The 12013-nt window shown below is 36.8% G+C and overlaps 1 protein-coding gene across 3 annotated transcripts in view; it reads left to right on the top strand.

Moving 5' to 3' along the window:
* Positions 1 to 548: 548 nt before the first annotated feature.
* LOC107075942 (uncharacterized) overlaps positions 549 to 12013 on the top strand; it is an 84893-nt gene continuing 73428 nt past the window's right edge. The window contains exons 1-5 of one of the 3 annotated variants that reach the window (XM_069179678.1): positions 549 to 954; positions 5134 to 5333; positions 5782 to 6021; positions 7826 to 8002; positions 10098 to 10195. In XM_069179678.1, the coding sequence (XP_069035779.1) occupies positions 5138 to 5333; positions 5782 to 6021; positions 7826 to 8002; positions 10098 to 10195 (711 nt within the window). In that variant the 5' untranslated portion in view covers positions 549 to 954; positions 5134 to 5137. The remainder of the gene's footprint in view (positions 955 to 5133; positions 5334 to 5781; positions 6022 to 7825; positions 8003 to 10097; positions 10196 to 12013) is intronic. The other 2 variants (XM_069179679.1, XM_069179676.1) reach the window with 2 other exon arrangements.

The following is a 12013-nucleotide window of genomic DNA, read 5'->3' as shown; positions in this document are numbered from 1 at the left end:
TAGCTGATGTGGACCTGAACTGTCTGTAACAAACCAGTGTTCCAGCCACTGATAGAGATTTCTCTCTACCGGAGGACCTGAAAGCCTATTACACTTGGTTTGAGAAGGAAATCACAGAACCACAGGCAGGAGTGCTCCCAGCCTGTACAAGCCAGTACCCGTCTTTTAAAGTACTGGCTGTTCCTTTTGTTCCATCTCTTATTGTACCTATATTGATAATGTGAAACACATGCACAACTATTCACTCGTTACCATCTAGTTAGCAATGCGGCTATTGTGTGTGGAATTTTGAGAGAAACAAGATGTGATCATTCTTATCAGTTCTGGGAGAGCGTTTTACTGTTATTTGTTAGCAAATCTACTCAGAAATGACTGTTCTGTGCCAGTTATACATTTTATATCACATTTTACGTCATAAAAGTCTAGTACTTTATGTGACAAAAGTCTAGATAAAAGTATAGTATTTTTTTAATAATGATGAAAACCATCCCATATCAGTGGAGCAACGGATAGACTTTATTAAACAATGATCTAGGAAAGATGCAAATAGCGCAAATAGTGCCAACTGCATTTAAAAGGAGGTGGACTATTGTAATATAGAAACTGAAACACAACACATAGATAAACCTTAATTTCCTGTTCTAGAAACTTCTGCTGCATAGATTTGCAGTGCAGGCTGTGTTGTCTTTCTCTGTTGTTAAAATCAGTAACTTGGCCACGAACAGCCATTTTACTAAATAAATATTAGTCTGAAGTAAGTTACAGTTGTACCCATAAGTTATAAAGCTGCGTATTGTTTTTTTTACTGGGAGTAGAGTGAAGAGCCTTTTGAAAAAATAATAGCAGGCATCAGAGTGTGAATTTAAAATCACCAACTTCCGGGCGTTGTTCGACCTTTATTAACATTTCTAAAGACTTTCTGTTTGTGAAAAGCCTCCAAGAACACTCAAGACCGTAAGTAACAATTTATGTACAGTATATTAGAACAAAAATTGAGTTTGACTTTTTTAGGACTACAATACACTGCAGCTACATGTAAAGTGTAGATAGGATCTAAATGATTTGAAAGATTTGTTGGATTACTGGATTACTTCTTATTGGTTTCTTAGTTTTGCTTGAGATCCAAACTTAATTAAAGCAATTATGTAGAATTGAAACAAGCTTTTGAACTTGTTAAAGGATTCTATGATTATCAGGATTTTTTCCCAACTGTTTCTATATCAAAAAGAAATATATTTTATATTATGTTACAAGTAAAAAAAAAATAAGATTAATAATAAAGTAATAATGAATTAACCTCCAGAACAGCAGTCTCTAAGAAGAGCAATCTTGGAAAGAGAAAAATTTAAAGATGCCCTTAAACAGAAATCACAATTTAGTTTTTTATGTGTATACAAAATTTAGTTTTAAATACACATTTTAATGCCACCATGTACATTTTTAAATGATAAAATTTCAATTTTATTTTTTTAGATATGTTTTGTACTGGTCTTTCTTCTTAGTAGTTGCTATAATTATAGCATATAAATATGTTAGTAGTTTTTTATCATTATTTTATAATGTAATTATTTTTATAATTATGTAAACAATTATTTATAATTATTTGGCTTCAGTTCCTTGTTGAAAAAGGAAAGAAAAACACAAATAGAAGTCTTTTTTTACATTAGTAGATTGAAAGATTGAAAGATCAGTTACTGGCAGCACAAACACTGCAGTCAACAGTTCATTGTTTGGGCGATTAAGGGCAGTCCAACTCCATTTTTACTGTGAGATGGTATGGGCTGTTTCCTTCACAGTGTGTACTGAAGTTTTAAAAACAACTCTTCGAGCACGTGAACCAAATATGTAAACATTCATCAATGTGCGACACATGCAAATCCCATGAAGTCATGTCCACAGATATTTTGGAACAACAGCGAACAATGAATGGCATACTGTATAAATATCCTGTATATATACTATGACACCATCTCATTTTAAAGCCACAGTTTGGTTTTAAAGTACAGTATGTGTGAAATATATTTTCCCATAAATCAAAATCTAAAGTGAAATCGATTCCTAATTATGTGTTGCTGGAATACCGGTTGTTTTAATACAGATGAAAACCTGAAAAAAACATATCACGTTCGCAACAAGCTACAATAATAAAACATTTTTTTAGATATATTTCTGGTCGGACTGAACATGACAATGATCTTAAACACACTTCAAAATCAACAAAGAAATGGTTGATAGAAAAAACAATTAGCATTTTGCCATGGCTGTCTCAGTCTCCTGACTTGAGTGCTATTGAAAGCCTGTGGTCTGGGCTGAAGAGGGTTGTCCACAAGCGCACACCTACACACCTCCGGGATCTGGGAAGGGTCTGCATGGAGGAATAGTCTAGGATCTCCCAGTGTGTTCACCAGCCTGATGAAGCATTACAAGAAAAGACTAACTGCCGTTATCCTTGCCAAGGGAGGCTCCACCAAGTACTAAAAACAGGGGGAGTCAATAATCGTTAATCGTTATAATTATTTCGTTTATTTTTGTCTTGGTTGATTCCATTGAATCATTCATTCAGGATAAATAATTCCTTATGTTGGAAATATATTTCAGTGCTTTATGAACTCATGATTTGTTTTATACTTCTTTTCTTCATATCTATCAAGAGGTGCCCAATAATTATGGAGTCCACTGTATATGACGCTCAAATATTCAAATATGACTTTGGATATTTCGAGAGTCCACATTGCGAACTGAGCAATGTGTTAAGCAAAAGAAATCATTGATTTAAAGTGCAGTCTGTTGCACTTATATTTTGTTTCATTCACCTGTGGTTTAGGTCAGTTTAACAACTGTGTGGGTTGTTCTTCTTGGCGATAGAAGTTGCTCCTGCAGATCCTGAAGCCCAGGCCTCCTTTAATCAGGCTCTTGTGATCACAAGGCTTTTACAAGACATTTGGGATCCTGAAGTAAAGATTTTGTTACCTTTAGATATCTGAGAACAGCCCTAGACAGGGCATGTAAAACCACTGTGACTAAACATCGCTACTGATATTGCCCATAAGCACATCTTTTTGTAGAGGTACAGTGAAGCCTCGAAATTTGCAGAAAGTAATTTAAGTAGATTCAGTTCCTTCCCTCTCAACCACCTCACTCCCACTTCTGCAATTTGTCTAATTCTCTTTCTTAAAAAACTTTTAAGTTTTTTGTTTTTTGTTTTTTGTTAACAGCTCTTGTTTGTTTACAACAGTAAGTTATATACAAGCATTATTTTGATAACAGGTCTCCATACAACACACATCTAATGCTTCCTGATGGAAACTGAATAAAGCAAAACCGACGATGCGCTCCATCAGAACCCCTTTGTTAACCAGCCTTTACTACTGAGACTGATGCAGGTCGGGTGAAGTAGATCGATGAAATGCATACGCCCAAATTTACTTTACTACTGTGAAGCCAACCAATAGGCAATTGTGGTCCACAAGTGTTAAAAAATGTGGCCTGTTGCATGAACTACAAATAGAAATAGAAAAAGAAAATATAGTGAATATTGAGGCTTTACTGTAACTGGGCTACAGCCAAACATAACATTTCAATAACTATTCCACATAAACAGTGTCATTACTGTTGTGTTATACAAATGACAAAGTTCAGGTGTCTGTGTGGTAGAAGTCTCTTTGTTTCATATGCAAATGGAAGAACGGCTTGCAACCACTAAAGATGGTCTTTTATACCGCGAAACAAACAAGTTACCACGACACATTCTAAACGAATGATAAGACAACAACACATGCCAGTATTGTTATTAATCATATCTAAGTTGCAGACTAGACAAAAGTTAGTTCCTTTCATACAGTATGTTCTGGGCACACAGCCAGCTTGCCTCATACATGCCCTTTATCTTACCGACCAAGGCCAGGCAACACATTTATATATTTTGGGCGCAAAGCCAACTCCAAGCCACTAGACTGCATAGTTTACAAAAATACAAAAATTATATCTCACTTCCCAGGTGTCTCACTTATCTCTTCATGAAAATCAGGAATCTGCAGGATTTAGTCTTTGTTTAGTGCATTTAAAAAATATTTTTTTAAAAAAGCTTTAAAATATTTTTTTTTAAAAAAAAAAGCTTGGTCAGTTTTAGAAAAAAATAACTTCAAAACTTCACCCTTCCATAAACATATTTCAAGTGTAAAAAAAGGTTTAAAATTGGAAAAAAATAGACTGGATGTCAGAAAATGCAAAATGTGACAGAATACAAGATATTTGTATCCTGTTTCTTGATCAGTACTTTGAATTGTTATTCATTAAGTATAATAATGTATTTCTCCACAGATTGTTTATATTTAATAACAGGCACTACACAAAAAAATTAAACACATAATAATGCCAACAAATTGACCTAACGCCTGTATTTAGTTTCCTGATAATTAATAGTATAAAAGGCAAAATAAAACAAGAAAGCTCAGTGAAGAATATTGTGTCTTTCAGTTACATATTAAGTCCAAAAAACATCAGGATATCCCCTGCATAGTTGGTTTTTTTATTTTTGGATAATGCCTTTTATTTTCTCATTATACCAAAGTGAACCATTTTTCTAATGTCTGCATTCATTCACCAGTGCCGAAAACACAGTCGAACACAGAAATAAGATGCAGATATATTTTACATTAGGGCCATTTTGAATACATCAATTATGAAATACAGAACTGTAACAGATCAGTGTGTTTGGGACTCTGTGTGTTGTAGTGTCAGTGGATATGCCTAAAAACTAAGGGAATGTCCACCTCCAACTGACATTAGAACATATGTTTTACCATGAATGTGTTGTTAGAAGATTAGTTCATATTAATAATAGTCACAATCTTCAGTCCAGTAGCTGAAACTATACTGTAACTTACCTGTACCTCAACAATCCACAAACATGTTTTTAATCCCTATCAATTGCTTTGAATCTTTTAAAAGATTTCATGATACATTTTTCAGAAAAGGATTTGACTTGGACTGGAATTTAAGACGGCTGAGCCTTAGAGGAGTTATTTTAAAAGTGCTTTGTAAAAAATTATCTTCCCTTGGGTGCCTCCTTTTGAGGAAGCATAAAGATTTTGTCAGGTTAATGTCTTAATTTAAACATGTATCTCTTTTAAGGGAAATGTCTGAAGATTTATCTGCACCACCTTCAAAAAAGACTAAAACCAAAAGCAATGATGATAAAGGAGAAGGATCGGAAATGCATTACAGAGATTTCAGTTTAAGAATATCTGATGGTTTTATGCGTACCATTGGAGACATTGTTAAGGTGGTGGTGTGTTCTGGTGCAAGCATTATGATGCTTAGAGAGTTAAAAGGTAAGGAATCATGTGTCTACTGTGGTATAAAATACAGGATTATTTTCCTTTTCAAATATTTTTATTTTTGTGTGTGTGTGTTGAAATATCAAATATACTAGGTTGTTTCATTCACAAATGTATGACTATATATAACCATGTCACATCTGCTGGACAATTAATTGCATTGCATTAAATCCCATTCTTCCTAAAATTAAATAATAAACTTCATTTTATATATAGTGCTTGCAGAATGAGTAACCATTGTCCAGGTTTGTCCATTTTGTTGAATTACAAATTGTGTATGCACATTTTATAAATATTTTAATCTTTTTAAACTGAACACTTTTATGTGCAAAAGACATTAAAAAAATAATGAAATCATGAAATTGCTCACTGATACTATCGTAGCTGTTTAGAACTTAAATTCTTCAATGTGTTTGATGTAACTTTTTTTTATTTTTGTTAGTTTCAGAATTTATGAATGTAATTAATGAGCTTGCAAAAGGTGCTGGACTCAAAACCAAGTGTATACCAGGAAGTACAATTGTGAAAGTGAATGCAGATCCACCTCTCACATCTGACCAATTGGAAGAATTTAGGACATCCCTCAAATCCAGACTCCAAGATTTACTACCAGTAAAAGCAAATCTTGTGGTCAAAGTGCTAGATGAGAAAATAAAAAATGCACCGGAACCACTTCTCCAAGGTACAGTATTTTTCACTATACCCCTTTTATTAATACCTGCTCAAATTATATGTAAGAAAATGGGAGGTCTTTACAAAGTTGTTATGAAGAAATGCAGATCAAGATACACAGATTACAATATGGAGAAGAGTTCAGTAAGTTTGCAATAGTACTGTAGATGCTGCTATATTATGACATTTTTATAGCATTGACTACATTAAAAAATTATATTGTCCTTATCACTCTCAAAAGATTCAGTGCAGCATAAGGGAAAGTGGAACTTTCTTAACAAAAGTTGATTTTTGTTACTCTGATAACAATCAGAGGTTAAGGGAGCAGGCTTCAGCACCAAGGAGCTGTGTGAAGTCTGAAATATGTGAAGAACTTTTCTTCTCCTTAAAGCATTTTGTATTTGAGATCTTTTCACCACTGGAACTTTGGCTAGGAAGTGATGGTTTGAAACTAGCAATACTGTAGGCTTCCAATATGTTTTTAGCACAGGGGTACAGTAATTGCAGCATATTTGAGGGAAGATGGCACAGAAACCAAACACAATGATCCAGTGATTACTGTTGGGACATGGGATCCAACAGCTGAAAAACTTCTACACCCCAGTGGGGTAGGAACTGGATCAAGGCCTTAGGCTGTAGAGTGCATTTTATGTACCATGTCTGTCACAGTGGAGTGACAAACAAGAGTTCACCATTTTCTCTGGGAGTGTACAGTGGGAGAGATTGCTGTCCATTTACACTATGGTTTGCAGTAATAGTAAATACATGACATTGCTCCTTGAAGGCAGAGGGTGGATTTGTTGTTTGGATCTAACATCCTGCTGTTTGTTAATAAATATTGTGTAGGATTACCTTGCCCATTATTGATGACATTGACAGAGAAAAACTATGATTCTTTTGATGCCAGGACCATATGTATTTTATAATAATAATACACTTATTATAGCGCTTTTCCGGACACTCCACTCAAAACGCTTACTGAGGATCCCCTCCACCACCACCAGTGTGCAGCCCCACCTGGATAATGTGACAGCAGCCATAGTGCGCCAGTACACTCTCCACACACAAGCTCTCAGTGGGGAGGAGAGCAGAGTAATAAAGCCAATTCATAGATGGGGATTATTAGGAGACCATGATTGGTAAGGGCCAATGGGAAATTTGGCCAGGACACCAGGGTAACACCCCTACTCCCTTCAAGATGAGCCCTGGGATTTTTAATGACAGCAGAGAGTCAGGACCTCAGTTTTACATCTCATCCGAAGGACGGCACCTGTTTACAGCATAGTCTCCCTGTCACTAAACTGGGGCATTAGGACCCACACAGACCGCAGGGTGAGCACCCCCTGCTGGCCCCACTAACACCTCTTCCAGCAGCAACCTTCGTTTTTCTCTGGAGGTCTCCCATCCATTTTGATGCAAGTTCCAGTCCTGCTGATAAACAGTGAAGCCAGAGTCTTTATACCTGCTTTCTAGTTTGAGACTGCTGCTTTAACAACTAATTGAATACCAATTTGTATACCAAGCAGAGTGTTTTGATTTGTTTTGTGTCCTGTGAAGTAACACATTGGGCCATATTTTTAGTATTTAGTTTGTATGCGATTATAAAAATACCTTATTTTTATTAAGAAAATAAAAAGTGGTTTACATTCTATTTATTACTTGGTATTTAAGAAATCAAATTGCTCCCAACTTTTATTTTTAAACATTATATTGTGTTTGTGTAGCAATGGGACCTGTTATCAGTGGGCAAATAAAAGAAAGAATTTCAATGATTGTAGTTTACTTCTTGAATGTATGATGTTTTTGTGTTTTAGATTCAGAATTTGCAAAGTTTGTTCTATGCTGGCTGCAGGAAGAACTAAGAAAAAAAGCTTTAAAGCTGACACCAGACCTTGAGGATTTTATGAACTTAAGAGATGCTGCAGAGAAAATGGAAGAACTCAGTATGGAGTCGGAGTCGAGAACAAAAGTGTCAATTTTATCGCAAAATGGTAAAAAAACATTCAATTGCAAGATTAAGGGTTCCTTTTACATTAAAGTGGTGCCTCCGCCTTAGATAGAGATCCAGCAATAAAATAACTGGGGCTGTGTGGTGGCTCTGTGGCTCAGGATCTGTGCCTGTGGTTGGAAGGTTGCCAGTTCAAGTCCAGCAGCCGGCAGAGGAATCCTACTCTGTTGGGTCCCTGAGCAAGGCCCTTAACCCCAACTGCTCCAGGGGCGCTGTACAATGGCTGACCCTGTGCTCTGACCCCAGGCTCTCTCTCCATGTCTGTGTGTGTCTCATGGAGAGCAAGTTTGGGGTACAGTATGTGAAAAGAGAGGTTCCAAATACAATAAATTGTATATGGCCAGTAAATCTTATAATTGAAAACATTGTTTATTAGGACCAGAAGATGATCCAGTTTGGGCAGATACAATGGTTTCTTGGAGCAACTGCTGGCCGAGAGATGCCACAGGACACCGGTCACAACAGTGTTCTTATATTGTTGTTGTTGTTGTTCTTCTTATTATTATTCTTTCTTCTAAATGAATTGATATTTTGTGTTCTATGCTAAAACTTAAAGAGACATTTGATATCTTATGTATAGTAATGCACTATACAGTACATATTGTGCATGAAATAACAAATATTACCTATAATTAAAACTAAATAACTAAAACTACCTATAGGTACCTAACGACCTATAACTAAAAGAAACCAAAAGAAAACTTTACCTGGATGCACATTTTTCATAGTTCTTTTGGGATTCTGTCCCATTGCTGTCAGATGAAGGGAAAGAAGTGAGGACTTAGCCAGTGCAGTATTAGGTGGTCAGTTTGCTATCTGTCATTGAAATGGAGTTTTTGACTGTACACTACCCAGATCATAACACTTGGAACTACTTCTTAGCTCCTGAGCCACAAGCATGTTCATCTGGTTGTTCTACACAAAACCTTGACTAAAGCTTTAGAGTCTACCTCAGGTGTTGCTTCATGAGCCTAAAGTTATATGGGCATATTAATTCCTTTCTGTTTTGTTGTTCATTTTCACAACTCATCCTCTGTGTTATCATCAGACTCACTGTATCACTGTGTGCTCATGCTTGATTAATTTCAAAAGGAAAATATTCTTTTCTAACTCTGAAAGTTTGTGATGTGCCAGGTGAGGCACTGAAGTCAAATTTTGCTTTGTCTCTTCTTTTTCAGAAGTCTGTCAAATATTCCAAATTCTCTTCCACAGCTAATATTTAACTTTGAAACCAATTGCAGTTAACTGAAATCCTCCCCTGACAAATCAATGTACCTGGTATTTTCCGTAAATGCCAACTTTTTTCAGTATGGTTATCAAATAAAATCTGACCCAATCCGTTATCACATTATCTAGTGTTCTTCACTGTAGCGACGCATTGGTCAGGACCCTGTGCAGACGGTAGAATCCGGAAGTAAGTGGAAACGGACATGGGGAGGAGACGATGAGGAACTGGGCTGGTTGACAAACAGGGGGGCGTGGCGACCATGCGCTGGTGCTTGGGGGGGCGTGGCCAGGGTGAACAAGTCCAGAGGAGTCCAGGGGGTAATCCAGGGAGAGGTCCAAAAGCCCAGAGCCGGGTGATCCATCCAAGACAGACACAAGACAAGGTGTAAAAACCCGGATCCAGTGAAGAGACTGGGAATAAAAGTGGGTTAACGAGGCCACGCTCTCCAAGCCCCGGACCCAGAAGGCCAGGACGCTGTGGTGAACCCGATGCCGTCGGGTCTATCCAGGACCCTCTGGTAGGCGGGCATCCAGACGTCCATCTCCCAATACTGAGCCCAGAATAGTGAGCGTCTGGCTTAAATAAGGAGGGGCTGGATAGGAGGCAGGTGCGCAAAATCAACTAAAATGTGAAAGAGCCGGAGCGCCCTTAAGAGGAGGGATTACACTGCAATCATGCGTTTGCCATTGTTTTATGCTGGTGGTATTTTCTAACACTTGCATGTCTGCATTATGGTTATATTTTAATTTCATACTCATTGCCCACTTGTCCATAATTATACTCTTGAAAAAATATTTTAGTTATTGTTATGGCGTGGTTAGGGTTTTAAAGTCTGTTTTCTGTTTTTCAGGAAAAGGTAAAAGTTTTTTTCTGAATCGTATGCTTTCGTTGACTAGCGACAGTTTCGATGAATATGCAGTAAATAACAAAGAAGTGTACCTACCACAGGTAAGTAATTAAGGCTGAGTTAATTAGGAAACAAGGAAAGGTCATTCAACCCATCTTGTATAGATAAATGTGTTGTCTTTCTTCTGAATATATTCCTCACATAGTGCTCACGTTACCTTGACAGAATGAGGTTTCTTAGTGTGTATGAGGAAGGTATCTCTCTCATGATCTACTCCTGTCTCCAGTCTTCTTTCCTCTCTCCTGTGAGATCATCTACCATCTCCCTGTTTACTGTGTGTCCTATTTATCCTGAATTGAGATCTACAGTACTTAATCCTATGTCCCATCCCCATGAAAGCTAGATTAATGATCTCTCTCATTATGATGATCCGGTCACTGCTAAATATTGAAGTTCTAAGACAGCTGACCTAATGATTTAAACATGTTGATGTTTAGTAGTACTTGCTTCATCACAATGGCTTTTTAGCCATTGCAACTTGCTTCAAGTGAGCTAATCAGGGAAAGACTGCAAACTAGGATAAACAAATTTGTATAAACAATAACACTAACACAAACTAAACAGCACACAACACAGCAAAAAACATTCAAGTTATCCTATTTAGAAACACAGCATCTTAGAGGTCTACATCCTGATCAACCAGAAGAAAACAGGCTAACCCAGGAATCAGAAATCCTCTGTTGTGCCTCATTGGCCAGCAAGAGAGTTACAAATGCAGCCATTCAAAATGGGTGGGGTATTTCGCGGTATACCCCGGTGGACGTGTCGCAGTATCACGCAGTATCACGGGGTTAATCGCGTCATTTGACGTCATGCCGGAAAGTATCCGGCATCACCTTGTAAAACCGCCAGGGGAAGCCAATAAAGCTTAACCTCTCATGTACAGCATTTGAGCTTTTAAATTTGAACTGTGTATTACAGCATGTGAATCATCAGTCATTAAAATGTTGGTATATTTTATGAAAGCAAGATTGCTCAGTTGGACAAAAGTACACAACCTACCTTTATCAGAAATATTTGTGGATCAAAGCCTTTACCGAAGATATTACTAATAGTATTAATAATGAATGACTTTGGACAAGCTGTATACTCAAAGTATAATTTCTTTAGCACATTTGTACAAGCACTTGGAATCTGTCCAAGCCTTACTTTGTCAGGCATTTTCTTTTACTTCAACGGACATAAAAACTCCCTTGCTTTTAACAGAGCGTTTCATAATTTCTAACTACGAAAATTATTTAAAATGCGACACTTATCATTCAACTAGAGCTCAAAATATCACAAGGATCCTCAAGAGCACAGCAGAGACTGTATTAAAAGATACTTGTATCAGATACATGAGAATCCAGGCTTTTTTATCAACGCTTTCTTTTCCGTATACCAGATATTATGGAACCACTTCAGAAGGGTGTCAGCCAGTCAGATTCCAGGAATCGGTACTTTAAAGAAAAAATATACACCGGTATTCCATTTCTCCCTAAACATTTTAAGCATCGAAGTATTTAACTAACATGTGAAATAGCGTGTGAAAAAGTGGTAGTTTTAAGCTTTTCTGCTAATATAATATGGAATTGCGTATCTAAAGAAATTAATAACGATATGATTATATTCGTGTACTGCAACAAGGCTGTGTAGGGCTGTTTCGCCTCTCTCTTCAAGCGACTTCCCTTGTAGCCCACTGGTCTACGTGCCTGATTACCAACTCACAGGTTGTGTGTTCAAATCCAGCTGGTGCTGTGAATTTTCTTTTAACAAACATTTCTTCGAAAAAATAGAATAGCAATATTATGGACAATCAATTGACTTTTATATTTCAAAATATCACAACATGATCGAATCTAAGTCATTTTTGATAACAA

The sequence above is a fragment of the Lepisosteus oculatus genome, chromosome 16 (genome assembly GCF_040954835.1).
Source record: "Lepisosteus oculatus isolate fLepOcu1 chromosome 16, fLepOcu1.hap2, whole genome shotgun sequence".
NCBI lineage: Eukaryota > Metazoa > Chordata > Actinopteri > Semionotiformes > Lepisosteidae > Lepisosteus > Lepisosteus oculatus.
Note: the sequence above shows the minus strand (reverse complement) of the source record. Positions and strands in the feature narration are given on the sequence as shown.